The sequence below is a fragment of the Phyllostomus hastatus genome, unplaced genomic scaffold, assembly GCF_019186645.2.
Source record: "Phyllostomus hastatus isolate PE091 unplaced genomic scaffold, TTU_PhHast_1.1 phas_contig_1, whole genome shotgun sequence".
Lineage (NCBI taxonomy): Eukaryota > Metazoa > Chordata > Mammalia > Chiroptera > Phyllostomidae > Phyllostomus > Phyllostomus hastatus.
Window position 1 is genome coordinate 13485410 of NW_025333498.1, and position 18870 is coordinate 13504279.

An 18870-nucleotide genomic window follows, 5' to 3' on the forward strand; every position below is an offset into this window, starting at 1 on the left:
AGATCCTTCTTTTCTTCCCCACATTTCATTCTCCTTTGTTCCTTTGTGCCTCTTCTCTTCATTAGCACTTAATGTCAAACACGATGTATTTGGCAGTCTCTGGGAAGTTTTCTGTTTTGGAGGAACAGATTCTGATGGGGTGCAGGATACGAGGAATAAGTTTTCAACCTGTACCACTGCCACAGGCTGGCAGGCAGCTCATGGACTCTGGGCACTTGTTTCTGTTTCTTTTTCAAAATTAGGTTTAGTAACTTTGTTTCCAGATAGGAAGTGAGGGCATAGAAGAGATGGGAAAGCAACTTTCTCAAGCACCGTGTTTCAAATGTTTGTGACACAGAAGTGGGGCTTGGGAGGCAAATAGTAAACAACAGTGTAGGTTCTGTCAATCATCACCATTGGCATGACGTCATTTCCAGGACAGCCGTTCTGGATCCCCGCGGTGTTGTCAGTGATTCTTTCATCACAAACAAGAGAACATTTCTCAGGGGTCCCCCAACACTGCCAGCAAGTTGTTTTACCTTTATTTTGGACCCCCCAAAAGATAGGAATGAATTCATTTTTACATGGCCATTTCGATATGAAAAGATTTACTGTTTTCTAAGTATTTCAAACTGAAAATTTTTACTGGGCTATCAGAACTAGAAGCTAACATGCTCTTTCCCTTGTAACGTGTTACTACTTCATAGTGGGTACTGGGGTGGTGGCCAGGGAGGAGTCTGGAGGCATACACACCCCCGTTTGCACACAGCCTTCTAGAAAAACCCCATATGCAGTAAATACAACAAATGCAGATTTTAAAAAGTGAAAAAGTACACTTGAAACCTATGTGATCTTATTAACCAATGTCACCCCAATAAACTTAATAGGAAAAGTGTGAAAAAAGTTAAGTCAGTGGCTGCCTCAGGCTAGAGGTGGGAGGGGTGCAGGACAGAGGAACTGCACAGGGACAGGCTACCTGGTGGGGACGGAGGGTTCGCTACTGTGGCCGTGCTGACAGCGTTGAGTGTGTGCACATCAGGCACTCAGGTTCAGGCTCAGGGGTGTCAGGCTTATTGTATATCAGTTACACTTCTACAGAGCTTTTAAAATAAGCTTGAAGTGACTAAAAAGGTTTCTAGCGACCACATTGTTTCCCAGAGAAATAACTGGACGAGTGGAGGAGGGTAACAAGGGGGAGTTGGTGCCTAAGATAAAAGAATTGTTTTCGTATTATTCTCTCCTTAACAGTATTAAGTTTTTGCCTATCTTATTAACTAAAAGTAAAAATAAACAGGTAACTCAAAGAGGATTAGATCCATTTTCTGAACACTCCATATTCCTCTCTCAATTGCCCTAATTTATATGTACGTAGAAGGAAAGTATGATAAAAAATTTTGCACAAAATGTACACTCTTGTTTTATGGTTTTTTTTTTCTACCCATCTGGAGATATGAGTAAATCAATATGCAATTATGGGCAATTTTTAACCCATGAACATTTAACAGTGTTCCACAGGCGGCTGAATTCAGTGGCTCCGATATTGCTGTACTGCCGTCCAACTGTGCGTAGTGACTGCACGTGTTACAGACGCCCCATGGCACGGTGCAAAACAATAGACATGCGTGTCCCTGCCCTTCCCGGAGTCAGGACCAGGGGAAAGGAGAAAATCAACCAGTTCTGGAAGTTGTTTGGAAAACAGAAGGATGCATTCGACCGACAGGCAGCTGCCACCTGTAAGCTGCCTTAATGATGGGAGTTTTTTCATTGCTTGTTTAAGATGCTGGGCGTTCTGGTTCATTATAGCAATTTTTAAAAAATTCATTCTTCTTTGGATCTTATTTTGGAAGAATTAAAGTTAACCCTTGTGTAGTAGACTGTTCTGCGTGGCGTGGGCCCAGCTCCCACTGGGAGATGCACGGGACCCACGCCAACGGATAGGTTCTCTTGTGGGGAATCAGGCCTGCAAGGTACCTAGGCCACTATGAGTCTTGCTATTTGCTAAAACTCCCTCACCCTGAATTGAGGACATTTACTGCAAAGCAACTTCCTGAAAACCATGCTAAACCTTCCAAGGATGAGTGTAACCGGTTCAACTACTTTCGCCTTTTCATTTGCAAATATCCCTCTTCTGTGATGTGGTTAGCAGCATTGGCTCCTTTGTTTTCTGTAAAAGGTAACCACCTAAAGTGAACCTGTGCATAGTTAATGAGGATCTTCTTGTAATGTGCCCAGTAAGACAATAAAAGCTCATTGGATCAAGGGCTGAGGCTTTTGCTCCCCTTGAGAGAAAGGCCATGCTGTCCCTTTTCCTCCACCAGATTTGGTAATCCCTGTGAATGTCTCATTTCATCCATAATGACTCGGACCCCAGCAGCCGCGGTCCGCATCACCCTTGCTTAAAAAATTTGCCATTTTCTCTACTAGAAAAGGCTCTAACAAGGTCTTAAAATTTGGTCCAAATGTATGTTTGTATTACAATAAGGTATTAAAGTCAAGTTTAACAGAATAATTCATACAATGTACAGTTTAAGTATCTCAATTTTACCAAAAAAATGAAAATTTAGAGGATCCAAGTTTGATAAGCAGTATTCTAAATGACCAGAAAGCTTTTTGAAATAAACACCAAAAACAAGAAAAGAACCCTAAAACAAAACACTTTAATCTTAGCTCCAATGACACTTTTTTCCATCTTTTCCCGAAAAGAACATTTCTAGAGCACAAAATAGATTCATAATTGTTTAATTAGATACATTTTATATATCCTGAACATGACTCCCATAGAAATAAACTAATATTTTGTACACAAACTTTTTATTTACTGTGCCACATTCGTGATATACCAACTTGAGCCAAGTGCAAACATTTGCACACCCCGGGGTGTGTGAGGAGCTCTGCCCCATGAACATGTCATTATCTAGGATGATGGAGAACAAGGTCAGACAAGATGTATAATTAAAGTCCACAAGGCGATGACAAAAATGTACATTAGATTAACTACAAACTCTTCTCCAGCCACAGGTGGTGTAACCAGAACTAAGCAAAACCAGTTTGACCAGGTTCCTCTTGAACCCGCCTCCCCAGTGCTCCTGGAGTCGCAGACGGGGCCAGAATGATGAAGAACAAAGGCTTTGAAGACTGACAACTTGGCATCTCTTGTATTGAAAAATCCCTTGGTTTCTCTTATTTAGAAAATACATTTGGTAGTTTTTATGTCACATGTAATCGGTATGTAATATTAAAAGGTATCTCAAATGAGGTTTACTTTTACAACTGCCTGGAAATGATGGGATATTTTAAAGTAACCGATGAAAAATAACAACTTAATAAAAAATAACAGCAAAATCTGAGGGTGAATTGCACCGTGAGTGGCAGCACATGGAAGGAGAATGATGAGTGTCTACCCCTGTGGTGTGAGCCGTCGGTCTGCTCAGTGCAGCCGCGTCCGCAGGACCACTGTCCCTTACTATTCAGTGACCCGCTCGCAGAGATGAAGGAGCTTATCAACACATCATGGGGGAGGTATAAAGACTTACTAAGTCCTCCTCTATCCTAGATTATTTTAGGGAAAAACACCTAAGAAAGGTGCCCCTGCAATGAGACTTATGTAAAATTATAAAAAATAAATCAGGTTTTCTCAAGAGCGACCTAATACTTATTCTATCCCTTTTCTGTTCAAATTAGTCTCAAAAGCTCCAAATTTCTGCAGATGCAAATCCCAAACAGAGTAAGTCTGACAATTCTATAACCACCCTGTCAATCAAAACTGAAAGTGAAATGGAGGATGAAGCCACACATTATGAGTCTGTGAGGGGGAGACCTGTGAATCTGGTATTGTCAGAGTGTATGCACTGCCTAAATTTAACTGGTCACTTGAACTGGACGTCTAGTCAAGAAGTCTGAATCTCAAAAGAGATTCTAAATCTGGGATATTATGAAGTGTGATTTTAATTCATTTGACCTCCTCATTCTCATCTTAAAATCCTAACCAGAGTTTCAGGTGAGCGCTGACAAATATTCACTTACCTACTTTGTAGCTTGAACTCATTATCTAGTAAAAGTCCACTCCACCAGTTATTCTTTTTCTCAGTTACAGCCCAAACAGTAGTTGCTTTCCTGAGGGTTCCTGGGTCCTCTCCCAGCTGCCTGACTGACAGGTCCATTGGTAACTGATGCCTCACCTTCCTATTTACCTACTCAGAATACCTCTACTTTGCAGAAACGTTTTCTGTATCTTTCAGTGAAATATTTTGAGACTGTTCAGGGAAGTGTTAGTAAGTCGAGACCAGCACTGCTTTAAATGGTATTTAAAGCTTTATCAGTTGGGGCAGAACAGACTTTTATGAGGGAGTTGATAGAATTCTAATGCAGAGAAAAGGGAGCCAAGATGAATGAGCAGGAAAGCAATCAACAACAAGGGAAGAAATTTACTACCACGGGGCGAGTCACCTATAGATTTAGAATGGGAATTAAAAGGCATCGAGAAACCTAGACAGGGTGTTGCTGCGATGGAACACAGGGCTCTGGTGATGGAGCACTTGAGAGTGAAATTTCACCCTAAATGGATGCACACTGCATGCCTAATGCGGCCCCGGATCAAAGGAGGGACGAGTTTTTGGACAACTAAAATTTTGCTCCACCTAGTGGAGACTTCAGAGTTTGCCTTCTGCTCTCACGAGCAGTGTAGATTTGATAGCAGATTAGCCATTATTAGGAAAGCTTTGCTGAGAAGTAACACTGAAATGAACACCTCCTAACAAAATGTTAAATGTCAGTAACCTCACTATCAGAGTTTAAAATGACACTTCAAACCTCATGGTAAGGATCTAGAATAAAAACCTAAGAATAAAATGTATGTAATTTTATAATTCATCTCTGGAGAGATTTTTTTTAACGTACAATTACTTAGGTAGTCGTCTACGTGCAGAAACTCAGGAATACCAATGCAGTACCTACAGAAGCCTCTGTATACTGGAGGAAAAACAAACCCTGAAGTATGTGAAATGCATTTCTCCCCCCAACCCCCCCGCACTTTTTGTTGGAATGTATAAACTTATTAAGTCTCACATCCTTGCCAACAGCAAGGTAAATGCTTAATGTATGGTCACGTATCATAACAGAATCACTTGATGAAAATGTAAAATATGATTTTGCATAGAACTCATTTAAGCAACGCAAATAGGCTGCTAGCTACTAGCATTCTTGCTTCCGTTCCCAGTGGGATTCCCACTGGTGCCAGTGGGTTGGGCATAGGACAGTAACAAGTATTACATTGTGCTTCACTCAAGAACAGTTATGTTTACAGTACTCCTAAGCCCACCCAGAAATCCCATCAGCTCTCTGTTATTTCCTTCCAAGATTTTAACACTGATGCCAAGTGTTCAAATCAAATACAGACATTGACAAATACTAGGGCACACTGTGAGGTTAGGTGGAGGAGGGATGGTTTATTGTCTGGACGCAGGACAGGAACTGGACAAGCAATGTGGATACAGAAATCTACCTAGCACACTGTTTCTTCCTTGCCCTTCAGATATATGATACGGTGACTGCAGTGTCAAAGGAAAGCACACTTTGCTTTTTCAATCCATTTAAGTTAGACTCCCAACTGTTCTGATCCCACGAAGTGAATCATGCCATGATTCAAAAGACCTGTCCTTCACATACACCTATGAGCACACATTAAAAAAAAACGATTTATTGTACATCTTTGCATTTCTTAAGGCATGAACAATGGCGGACAGACGGAACGGGCTCTGAGAAGCATCTCGTCTCACTGACCAGGCCAGCACGGGCACTCCACATCCAGCGGGCACACTCGGATCTGAACTGACCGGATGCCGTGGCCCAGGAGCTCCGACGATGAGGGGATGGTGCTTCCGGAAAAAGGACCCAACTCGTGGTTTATGTCACATTGCTTTAAACTCTCTGGATCAGCTTTAAGCACCAGTTACAGCTTGTTTTTCTTCATAAACTCATCAGACTTTGGATTTTATATTCTGCTCCTTTAATTCCACTTTTCAAGGAGGGTGTAGATGTTTTTTTAAGGAATATGGTTGCAGCAAAACAGAAAGGATCCAAAAGTGGCCAGGGGCTTTGTCTAATGCACTTCTGAACGTCTGTTATAAAGATGAATAGAAAAGCAAACGGTCGGTGTTCAGTCGACCCAGAAACCACGCGGAGCTCTAAGAAACATAATTGTGCATAGTTACTTATTCATTCAGAGCGGGATATGTTGGCTAGCTCTACATTCCCAGGTTACCACAGAACGGGGCTGTCTACTTTGCTAAACCCAGGGTCCTTTCGCAGCTCCCAGTAGGTGTCGTTAGAAACCCAGGCTTCTCTTTGATTGGCATCAATCACTTTTCTGTGAAAATAGAAAAATCAACATTAGACACAAATCACTTCAAGGTGCCCTGACTGTCGGACCCTCTCTCTGGGAGACAAGACGTGTAAGCAGCCCTTCGTGAGCCAGTCAGTGCCCTCTTTGCTTGTCGGTGCCTTGACTCTTTTTGACCAGAAATGAACTCATTTTTGTTGTTAAACATTTGAAATGGAAGAGGGTAGGGTCATGAGGAGAGGGGCCGAGGACAAGAAAAAAATCACCTTCAGGTAGTGCTGGAAAGCGCATTGCCTCTAACAAAGTGTGTACAAACACTGTAATGAGGAACTTCAGGCCCCAGACCCACTTGCGTGGTCTCTGCCTCACTTGGGGGGAAGTGTGCACGTTGAGTCTCTGCAGGGCTGCATCCAAGGGCACACTTTTGATATCAAAAGGGTGGCACTGCATTCCTTCCCAGGGCAGCCACGCCACAGCAGCTGTGCCGGAGGTGAGGCTATTCTGAGCTGATCTGTCCTGGCTCTGGAAACTACAGTTTAACCCGTGTGATGGATGCATAACCCCGCACACAGTCCTGTAATAATCCCCCACTATCCCACCCCACAGACACCAAATCTGCATCGACACACGCTCCGGGTGCCAGAGATAAAATTAAAGACTAAGGAAGTGGGGGCAACCTTGTAGGCAGAGGGCTCCCATCTTGTCTCCGGTCAGGGACAAGTGGGAACAAGGCTCCCCCATCTGAAAGGCTGGGGAGGAAGGACAAAGAGCATTCTGGGTTAAGACCCTCACTCTTTTCTGCTGCTCATGAAAAGAGCTGGTATGAAAAATTTATTTTTATGCTTACAATAACTTTTCACAAGTGCAAAATCTGGTTCAATATTTTCAATGCCAAAACCATTTACTGAAATCCGTTTAATTTTTCCACCTTTCCATTCCCTGGACCCGAAACTGTCCCTCATTTTCCTTTTAGCTGGAGTTTCTCATTGCCTGTGGCAACCATTTGCAAAACAGGGACTTGCTATAGGAATGAACTGACTCACTTAAAAAATCTTGGTATATGCTCAAGGTTGTTTTCTTCCATGTATCGTCTTCGAGATCTCTGGAGCTCCTCTACCCTTTGCTTCTCTGCTGCTGCAGCTTCTAGATTTCCTTCTTCCAAAAATCTAAGCAGAAAGCAGTTAATCTTTTAACATATCATCCTCTTTTCTGATTAAAAATGATTTTATTTACATAAAATTATATTCTGGTTGCTGTGAACACAACGTAGTGAACAGTAACAAGCTGAGAATATTCCCACACTGGGACACACCAACTCTGCATGCCATCAGTGAACACTTTCTTGTGTGTGTGAACTGAGTTGCACACGGTAACATAATGGTAGAAGGGAAAGGTGAGTGGTTTGGCCTGGATGACTTTCCTTCCTCCCTCCCTCCCTTCCTTTAATAATTTATTTCTATCGGCATCTATTCCCCCATATGCTCTCCCACCTGCACCCACACCCTGCCCCCGCTGTGTGCTGTCTAGGGTTCTACAGCTGGACATCTTCAGGATGACCAGAGTCCAGGGTTAGAGGGGCATGAAGCCCCAGGCTGTGCCCCTTTTCCATAGGATCAAAAAGCACTTGCTAAGGACCATAGAATGGAGGATGGTAACTGGCTGTTCTCTGTTTCCTTTTAGAACAGATTGAGAGGGAAGGTGTTTTCTTGTTTTATTGGACAGAGAAAAATTGATTAAAAAAAAGTTAACAGTTGGAGAAAATTACAAAAGGCCACAGAAAGGAAATGCATGGTAAATGAAATTTGGAAAGGAAATAGGAAATAGGATTGAGAAAGAAAAAGCACACCCATTGCAAAGTGAGAGCAAAGAACAGGGACACAACCTGACACACTGCATGGGAAGCTTATCGCTACACGTGACTTCCAGACAGCAAGGCTGTGTGTTCTAGAGAGGGGGATCTAAGAGAACGGAACAGCAGGACATTAAACACTGGGGACATCTTGGCTAGGGGACAGGTAAAGCCACAAATACACTGGAAACAGAAAAAGGTCTTGCATGGAATTCGTATGGCATATAAAGGTTTTGGAAAGAAGTAAAATTAATTCTGTAGGAATGAGCAACACCAGTACAGAGCTCCATTAAAATAATAAAAAGTAAGAACCAGAAGGTATTAAGGGCACATCCCACAGCCCGTGGGACCCACACCTCCAGTCTTTGACTAAAAGCATTCCTAGGTGTCCCTGTGACTTATTGTATCTCATTCTCCAGTTTAAACGTGCTTCAAGTGATAGAAATAAGCAAGTACAAACACTGGGTGAGGAGCAATTCTGTATTTAGTTAAGAGAGAATTCATGAATTTGCAGACTTTTGGTAAGTTTAGGCACAAGAGGGGAAACTTAGAAAAAAAATCTGTGTCATCTTCTGTTGGAAAATTTTTTTTTGAACTAATCCTCTGTGTTAATCATCCTGTGACAACACTGTTTTACCCAGGGTAGAAAACAAATGTTTCTGAGTAAATAAAAGAATAGATGCATGATTCAATAAATATAAATAAATAAATACATATAAGAACCCGTAAAGAAAGAAAGAAAGAAAGAAAGAGAAAATAAGTCTCAATGATGTGTAGTGTCCATGGTCTAGTGTCCACTTCAAATGCCACTGCCATGCTCACCTCTGATCTGGTCGGAACCGGGCATCTGTCGGTGGGAGGAGATCTTTCAGTACAGGATCCAACTCATTGAGCTCAATAGCAAACCTTGTGAAGCCATAGTAGAGCTCATAGTTGGTTGGCAAGGAACCTGGAATGAGGTCGGCAAACCACCGTGAGAGGCAAAGAGGTTTCAAACACTTGCAGAAGCTGACTTAACTCTGGTGTTTAATGAACGCCCAGACTATCAGCAAATTTGTGGTCATAAACATTAGATGATACATTTTTTCAATTGATTTAAATTGTTTTTATTTTGCTAGGTGGGAAACTTTATGTTAATGATCAGAACTGAGAGAATCATGTATTTAATAAAATCTAGCCTTTCAAATGAAACTTTGTACATAGAGTAGTCTTCCCTGGCTAAACTACACCATAATTTCTCTCTTAAATATTCAGTTAGGTAGCTAAATGCCAGGGTGATTAGCTATGAACATTAAGATTTCACCAGAAACACTTTACTTCCTTTTAGAACAGAAAAGGATGCAGATTTAAATTAATATTTATTGACCCTTTTTAACTAAACTCAAAGGCAGAACCTTTGCATACTTTGCTCTTTAATATATTTCAAGCTTCCAGAACAAAGCCTGACTCACAGCCAGTCCTCAAGAAATACCTGTAGAATGAACTAACCACTCGACTAGCAGGACACTTAAATGCACACTGAGGTCCCTTAAGAAACTAATAACTAATTTTAAAGTTAGGGCTTAAATGACAAAATTCCAATGAAAATAAATAGCATATGGAGACTTGTTCTCATTATATTTGACATTCAATTACATGCTAGTGTATCACCAGAATTCCCTTGATGTGTTTTATGAAATGTCAACATATTACAGCTTTTTGCAGCTCAAGTGAAGAGATTACTTAACTCAGCTAAGTTGTCGAATTTGTGGATTATAGATGTTCACAGGCTTTCCTTTGTTTTATTAACACACAATAAACAACGTGAGTAAGGATCTGAGTTTATGTATTTCAATGAATTACACTCTTTGGTAACTACACCTAGCTCTGGAAACGCAGGCACTGAAATGCAGGCATTTGGAGTGATTTTTACAAGAAGCCCAGTGATTAGAGTGGGCCTGAATTTTGTAACTTGTTATGAAATATCGGGACAATAATTTATGCATTAAGTATAAATATAACTACAACTGCCTTAGCATCTAGGTCATCCCTCTCACTACTGAAGACAACACAAGGCAGGCCACACGGGATGATCTGACACTCCCTCCCTGTCAGTTCACGCATGGGGGCCTCCTGAGGCAGGACACTCAGGTGGGCCTCACCTGGTCTCCAGATGCACTTTGCAGAGGGGGCCACGCCGCAGTACAGCCCTTCGTGCCACTTCCCGAACAGCCGGTGCACCGCCTTCCCCTCCTGGTCCATCACAACGCCCTGGACTTCATTCACATTATTATTCCAGTAATTCACCTGGAAAAACCAATCCCCAGTTAAATCACCTGGTTTCTTAAAGAACACCAATCCCTAGAATTTCCACATAGAAAATCTTCTTATGAAGTTTCTTATTCACACCATTTCCAAAACTCTATCTCCTACTGCTCTGTATGGACGGGTGGCTTTCTTAACTTTCAAGGAAGGGATGAGCTCTATTCCATGGGATCGCAGGGTGACATGATACAGAATGTCTTCCTTTCTATCCCAAACAAAAACTAATTTATAGGTCAGTAATTTCTTCCTCGGATCCTCCTATCTGAAATTTTCCTTTTGCTTGGGGGATTTTTAATTTTCAACCAGCAATGCTACAGAAATAGTTTTTCCAGCCACGCTCTTCCCCCAAACTGGAGAAGCCGGTGGGAATTTGCCCAGCTGGATGCCAGGGCCCCCGTTGCAGACCAGGCATCAAGTATGCAGGGTCTACAGTGTCTCATCCACGTGGCTCTAAGCTTATTCTATGGCCTGCACAAGCCTTTTCTTTGGATTCATTCGTAGAAGGGCAGGCAGCCCACCAGTGTGGGAACCATTAGGCCTGAGGTGGCTGTTTGAGGGGGTGGGGGCAGAGCTCGGAGGTGGGGCTGGACCGCGTCCGTGTGCATGAGGCCCCTTGCAGGGCAGGGCAGAGCTGCAGGTGGGCAGCTGGTGGGGAGGATGTGGGGCCAGGGTGGGCTCTCCTGCACTGCCGGGGTTCCAGCCTGAGTACTGGAGTGTCCCACCTGGCCTCGCAGGCTTTGATAAAAAAGGTATGTATTTGTCAAAGTAAAAAAAATAGGGACTTTCCTTTGGACTCTTGCCCTGAGTTCTGCATTTATCAGGGGCAGACCTAAGCCAAAGTTTCTCACAGCCTACAAAACTAAACACACACATTCACCACCATCACTCAGAGCAAACAATGATCCTGGCTCTTCAGTTCTGAGTCACCTAATGAATCTGGTAAAAAAAAAAAAAAGGAAAAAGAGAAAAACATTTTCAGCTAAAATAATTATGTTCAATTAAAATGAACATGACCAGGAAAGGAAATTTTGAATATTAAGATTCCAGTTACAGTACCTGTTTCTAGCACATTAGAATGAGACCAGCACTAGAGGAGGTGGAGAGGGTGGGTGCGGTTCCTGGACCACGAACTCTGCGGCACCCCTACACACACACACACGCACACACGGCAGCGGTCCTGTGTGCTCCGTGTCCCAGCAGAGACTAGGGAAAACAGTACTCTGTAGGCATTTGTCTCCCAGACACCTTTTCTTGTGGGTAAAGATAATATTTTCTCTTGAACTAATTTGAACTGTAATAGTGGCAGACTTAGGTAGGCTTATAGTGATTGGAAGCTATCATTTACATGCATCCTCAGAAAGAGACAACTGCATTATAATGAGGTCCCTAAAATAGATCACTTGAATCATGTTGTAATCAAGCAGGTATAGACATAGGAATATAAACAAGACTCGCTATAGGCAAGAAGTGTTTTCTGGCATTTCACTTAATGAACTACTGATGGGTTGCTAAAAAAGAAATTCTTTAAGAAGAATTCTTTGCTTTCTGTTTTGAGATGGTGCCTTTCTTGACTTCCACATATTCAGAAGTCTGTACGTCTTGAGTAATGTCATCACGTTGGTCTGCCCTCCTATCTAACATTTTCCTGTGTATCAGGAATTCAGGGTAGACTTATTTGAGGCTGTTTAAGATAACTGTTTTATTTCTTTCTCAGAGGAAGCATATTGTATCACTTTTTCTTTTCTATTGTAGATATTATTTACCTTGACAAATGTGAGCTTGCAAATGCACACACTGCTTTTGGTATTTCTAATGGTTACTTCTCCATAATGCTCGATCCATCTCCTTCCACTGAGAATGTTGTGTATGCACGTAGTGACCTTATTCCACACGTAGCAGTCTCCATACCTGGGGAAGACACAGCACCGATTAGAAACAATGAAAGTCACACACATATATTACTATTTCCACTAAGAAAGTATTCCTTGGCCAAAGCTGCCTTTTCCCTCATTTCCCTCTCATTTCTTTGTTGAAAGTTTCTATGGGCTCAAGGACATTTATGACATGATTCAGTAATTTAAAGGACAAGTCAGTGCTTTTTATGGGCTAGGTGCTAAAGCTATGAAGTTAAATAGGGCTCGTTTCTTGCTCTCCTGGAGCCGACAGTATGATAGGGATTGATGGACTTGGCAACAAATACTTACACGAAGATAGGATGAGGAAGCATCGTGAGAACACAGGAGGGGGTTCTGCCTGCAATGTGGTTGAGTGCCATGGAAGACTTGCTAGAGGAGGCTGGGGAGAAGCATCAGGAGCCAAAAGAGCAGGGCACACCTGGGGACCTGGGCGTGGGGTGCTCCAGGTGTGTGAGTGTGGCAGGAAGAGAGGTGGAAAGGTGTGATGGGGCAGAGCGGGGAAGCCCCGCAGACACACCGGTGAATCTGGATTCACCCTGCAGGCAAGAGGCCTTTGTGGAAGGATTCCAGGGAACAGAGAGGCAGATGGGGCATGGGTTTAAGAAAGATTATTTGGAGGACATTGTTTCGTTTTCTTCTCCTTTCTTTTAATCCTCATCCAGGGACTTTTTTTTTTATTGCTTTTAGGGAAAGAAGAAGAAAGAGTGAGAAACATCAATTGGTTGCCTCCTGGTATGCACCTGGACCAAGGATCGAACCTGCAACCCAGGTATGTGCCCTGACTGGGAATCGAACCCACAGCCTTTTGGTTACAGGATGATGCTCCAACCAAATCACACTAGCCGGGGCTGTTTTGTTTTCTAAGTTAACACCAAAGTTGTGAACAATTCTTTGGGAAAAGACTGATGTGCATAACTAAGGCAGTACATATGCAATGCAAATTCCAGGGAGTAAGGTTACAGAATTTCTGCAAGAAACGAGATGGCATAGCTTTAAGTCACATTTACATGTTATGTTTATTTTCAAATAAAATGTTATTTCAAAATAAAAAAATGCTTCTGAATTTCTAAAATGATTATGAATTGGTATGATATAGGCACTATATACACCACTGGGAAAATTCTTTCTTCCTTATGAGCCTACAAATATTGAAAGTTTGTTTTGTGGTTCTAGGGATTCCTCTCCCTCCCCACCTTCTTCCATATCCAATCCATCGGCAAATTCTGCCATTCAAATAGACAAAAACCAAACCAGACCAAACCAACCAAAGGAAGACAGAAACAAAACCAATCAAGCCTTTGGCCTCAATTAATTTGAAAACAGCCATAACTTAGAAATTAAAAATAGTCCCTGGATCTAAGATTAACTCGAAGTAAAATTATAAATTGTATAGAGAAAATAAGCAAAAAAGAATCTTTCATGAAAAATGCAAACTAACACGGTGACTGGGACAGTTAGGCAGCCGGTGTTGACTGATGAATGGAGGATGTGAAGAGATAAACAGTAAGGTGTAATACATGTGCTGAAGTTCTCATTTGCTTTTGTGGGAGAACATTCTCAGCACCTTGGTAAAGCTGACAGGGAAATAGACCCTCAGTACCTCCTACCAGGGGTGTTCAGCCCTCGGCCTGCAGGCTGCATGCAGCTCAGGGTGGCTATGAATGCGGCCCAACACAGCACTGCACATGTACTTAAAACCCTATTTGTGCTCATCAGTTTTCATTAGTGTTTGTGTATTTAATGTGTGGCCCAAGACAACCCTTCTTCCAGTGTGGCCCAGAGACGCCAAGAGGTTGGATACCCCTGTTAGGGTTTCAAATGCCCATTTCTGATTTTGAAAAGCAGTTAAGAGACCAAAAGGATGAAGAGAGAAACCTACTTCGGAAGCATGACGTTCAGGGTTCCCACAGGCAGGATTTCCATCGACTTCCCCCAGAACTTGTTTTTCCATCTGATATCTAAATGGCACAGGCAGCGGATAAGAAACATATATACCATATCTAGCAATTTATTCTGTAAAAACGAACGTTTATATTACACTTTACATTTGACAAAGAACTCTGTCACTACAACTGATTCTATATTGTTGATTTAACATGACTGGTTGGTTCCTGAGGATGGCCGAAAGTGCAAAGATAAACCGTGAACCAAAAAAAGCTACTATCTGTATGTCTATATAGCAGAGGTTGTTGTCAACTAATAAGACTGGGGAGAAGCCGGGAATAACATGTGTGCACATGCACGCACGCTCGCAAATACACACACACACACACACACACACACACACACACACACCCCGGGGTGGGCAAAAGTAGGTTTATACCTGTGAGTACGCAAAACACAGTTTATTCTTGCATTATTTATTTATATTATTTGTCTTCTTATTGTTACTATTTCATGGCCTTGCTTATGATTTATCTTTTAGGGAATGACGGTTGGTAATTTAACCTACTTTTGCCGACCCCTGTGTGCCTTACTATGCTTTAATGTCTAGGTAAATGTTACAAATTTTAGCTAGATAGTGAAAATAGTTTATATATATAAATGAGTTGTATAGCAAAAATAATTGCACTATGGATTTATATGCACATTTATTAAATAGCTATATAATTTGGGAGGACAGTACAAAAATCAAATCTCTAAATACAAATAGGTAAGACTACGAGGCAGTGAGATGGACTTCATGAACAAGCTGTCATGCTGTTCAGAGGCGGCCCAGGCCCCGCACTGCACCTCACCTGTGCTTCCCCTGAGGAAACCCGGATTTATCCATGCATTAGTAAAAACCACCTGGACCTATTTTAATGAACTAAGGGAGCTTAGTGTTTGTTGCCTCCACAAAGTTTCTGACCAAGACATGATTTATTTCCTTATTTTGTAACAAAGTGCAGTTCTAGTGTTCTATCACTGTTTTCGAGGTGAGGAAGTGCATATAAGAATGAAGCACCCTTCCACACATAGAGACACTATTCATACTTAATATTACATATACTTTTGAAAGGGATTTGGAAACACTTTATTTTAGGGAAGTTTGTAACATTCTGACTGAACAATGGGCATTGATAAAACAGACTTCAATCCAAACGCCTCAATGAGTTAAAGACCAGAAACCACTGAAATATTTATATATTTAATAGACGTGACCACGGATGATGTGCTGTGGAGCCTTCCTTCAGGAGCAAGAGGTACTTGCACACCCTCGGGAAGCAAGAGGGCAGCAGGTGAAATCCCCACGTTATAGATACAGACAAGGAGGCACAATGAGGCGGAGTGATAGCTCCAAGTGGGCACAGTCAGCAGGGAGCCCTGCTGTTCCACAGGGCCTGCTTCCTAAAGCATCTCTTCCCCTCCCAGATAACATGGTTTAAAATTTAAACCAGGAAACCTAATTTCTCCAACTGAACTCTGCACCAATTATAAAAGTTCTCTAAGTGCCAAAGGTGGAAATGTAAACTGAGTACAATGCAATTTTTGGAAACGAGAAACTGTTTCATAAGATAATCCATTGGATTTTTAGGTTGTAATTGAAAAACAAACCTTGCCAAAACACAAAATTCTTGGATTCACAGTGACAGGCAGAAATGGGTGGATGATGGCTAACCTGGTAATTAAAGACAAAATAGAAAGCAATGACATCAGTATTAAAATTTCAATAAATCAATAAACAACTTATTTTGGCTACCACCAAATAAAAAGCATTCAGCACATCCATCTCTATTAGTGAACTATTCTCAACATGTACCAGTAGATTAATGAATCTTTAACTTGTAAGACTTCATGTTTAAACACAGAGAACTAATCTATATTTGTAGGGAGCAATTATATAGATACACCGAGTTGTTTGTTAACTGGTACCATGACCTGCCCAAACAGAGTTTTACAAATCTATTTGCATCATGAAGATGGCAGAGGCGCCTGCAAAGAAACAGCACCAAGTGCAGTGGGACTCACCTGCTCTGAGAAAAAGCGGAATCCCTTGTCCTCTCTAATGCATTCATAAGTCTCCCCAAGGACAGGGTTGAATGGCTTACTTCCTGCTCTGAAATAGGTGGAGCAATATCCTGAAACTGCAAATGCAGCAATAAGAACCTGTTAAAACATTTAAGAAAGGAAAATAATATAGGAGGGACTACTTCCAGATCTGTTTGTCCCTTGTTCCCCTAGAATTTACACGTCCCTGTCAAGGGGTGCTGACTGAATGGTATTTGCATTTTCTATTATTTGCAGAGACTCTTCATAAACTCATGGGGGGATAAAGGTAAGTGAAAATGAGGTTAAACTCCTCTCACAGAAACCAGCAGACAATCAAGGCCAAGTATGTTTCATTCATTTATCCACTCAATTTCCTGAGTATCACAAGTTCAAAGTTTCTGAAACCCAGTTATAGGTTATGTCGTTTGCACAACCGTAGTGCCGTATGCAGAAGGGTTGTGGCTGCTGGTGCTTTCCTGAGGGAAAGTCAAGTTTCCAACAGTCAGGTGGAATAGAGGCTAGGGCACAGCACAACCTGGAGGTCACGCTGTCAGACCTAAGTTCCCAAGCAAATGGGCTCTCTTAGCCTTCAGGAAAAGTTAATACAGCAAGGCTAGGCATGTCTTCAACCTCTAAGAAGAGTGACACCTTTACATCCTAATTGCAGAAACACTCTGAACCAAGCATAAGTCATAAAGTGTGTATTTTCTAGTAGACTTGATGCAAAAGGACCAATTCCTCCCTTACCTATGCAGGGAAAATGTTATGCAAAAACCAGCTGTGCCATCATAATGACTTCTGCCTTAGCTCGGGCCTACGGTTGACAAACCCCCGCAGAGCACTGCTCTGTTGTGTATTACCATGCGCTCATAGGGGTCATCGGTTTCCGAAGCCTTGTCCAGAAGCTCACTGTATTCCATTTCCTCGCAGAGATGCTGCAGAGTGTTGAGTGGCTCGTTCAGCTCCACGGGCATAGAGACTTTAGACAGGTCTTTACCAATGTTGTTCCTCAAGATATTCCACAGGTTAATGTTACTGGTGTCTGGACAGGGAGCTGGCAGGCATGTTCGACGTCCATTTCGGAAGGCTCCTCCTGTAAGCTCCCCATTCAAGACTGGAAGCAACAGAAAGACGAGAATCACAACGAAAGATACTTTGCTTCTCTGAATTCATAAAACCCAGGAGGGAAATTCCCCTTTCAAATAATTCTGATTGTGATACATTTCTTCAACCTTTATTATTCTCCCTCAAGAATGAGTGGAATTATTTCATTACAAGGTTGCTGTTAAATGCATGAAATACTAGTGTATAGTTCTTCAAACAGGGTGTTATATATGCTAAAATATCCAAGAAAAAACAAAATGAGTTTGGGGAGGAAGCAAAAAAAAAAAAAGAAGAAGAAGAAAACACAAGTCATATTTTAAAAGTTAAATATTTTCAATAAGGACCCAAACTTTTGGTCTAAGCAAGAAATAAAACCCTTCATAAGCATTTACTTCAACAGATTATACAAATACAAAATCTACTGAACAATCAGCTGCAAAAGGAACAATCAGTGAAGGGGGGGAGTAATTGTTCGTTGAAACACCAGCTTTGTAATTTGGCATGGAGGGAGAACAACCTGGAAGCTCAAAGGATGCATACTTTGCCGAGAAATGTTGTCTGCGACACTGGTGTTGTCTTCAGAGATATTATCACTCACATCACTGATGTAAGACTCGTCGTCTGAAGCCTAAGAAAGAAAGAACAGAAAGGATCACAATTCTTATTCCACATTAAAAGTTCAGAAATCGATTAAACACAAGATGTCACTCAAATGAACAGCAGAACTATTTCATAGTGGGAAATGCATCTGACACATGTGCCACGAACACCTGAGGGTCTTCCATGAGCCAGAATGCAGCATTGCTCAACACAAGCAGCTCCCTGTCTTAGCTGGGGTGGCAGGCTAGAAGTGCTTTAGTGCAGTGGAGAAAGAATGCACAAAAGAGGAGGCGCTGTGGCTTTCCCCAGAGGAATCAGAAGAGGTTGCCCAGAGGAAACAGTATTTGAAGTGGGCGTTGGAAAAGTTGCTGGAAGGGGGCAAAGCACAGGAAGAAGAGAGAGTGTGGTAAGGCAAGGACCACGGGAGAAACATTTACTGTAGGCATGCAAAGAAGTTGAGTGGCTGTCGCAGGTGGGAAAACAAGAAGGGGGTCCAACTGGGAAGGACAACACAAAGGTTCATGCCAACACAAAGGTTCACATATAGTCTTATGAGTCATTCAATGACAGGGAGTAAGAGAGACATATTTAGTTTCAGAAAGAAACTTGACAGCTTGCCCTAGGGAGGCCAGAGAGCAGGACATTGTATAGATCTAGGAAAAATATGGGCAGCTTAGATTACCATGGCCACCATGAGGGTCTGGAGATAAGGCTGCTCTGGGAGCCACATTGGAAGTGTAATGAATAAAATTTGTCAGATATTTAGGAGTGGGGGAGGAAGATTTAGAGACAAGAAGAAGTCAAGAATT

At 42.0% G+C, this 18870-nt stretch overlaps 1 protein-coding gene across 7 annotated transcripts in view; it reads right to left on the bottom strand.

Annotated features, from left to right (window-relative positions):
• Positions 1-2616: 2616 nt before the first annotated feature.
• Positions 2617-18870, bottom strand: part of OSBPL6 (oxysterol binding protein like 6) — a 201375-nt gene continuing 185121 nt past the window's right edge. For all 7 annotated transcript variants that reach the window (XM_045857496.1, XM_045857330.1, XM_045857605.1 and 4 more), the window contains 10 exons: positions 18002-18089; positions 17218-17471; positions 16337-16474; positions 15923-15986; positions 14265-14343; positions 12233-12377; positions 10307-10451; positions 8988-9114; positions 7360-7482; positions 2617-6343 (listed from right to left, as the gene is read on the bottom strand). In XM_045857496.1, coding sequence (XP_045713452.1) covers positions 6235-6343; positions 7360-7482; positions 8988-9114; positions 10307-10451; positions 12233-12377; positions 14265-14343; positions 15923-15986; positions 16337-16474; positions 17218-17471; positions 18002-18089 — 1272 coding nt within the window. In that variant the 3' untranslated portion in view covers positions 2617-6234. The remainder of the gene's footprint in view (positions 6344-7359; positions 7483-8987; positions 9115-10306; positions 10452-12232; positions 12378-14264; positions 14344-15922; positions 15987-16336; positions 16475-17217; positions 17472-18001; positions 18090-18870) is intronic.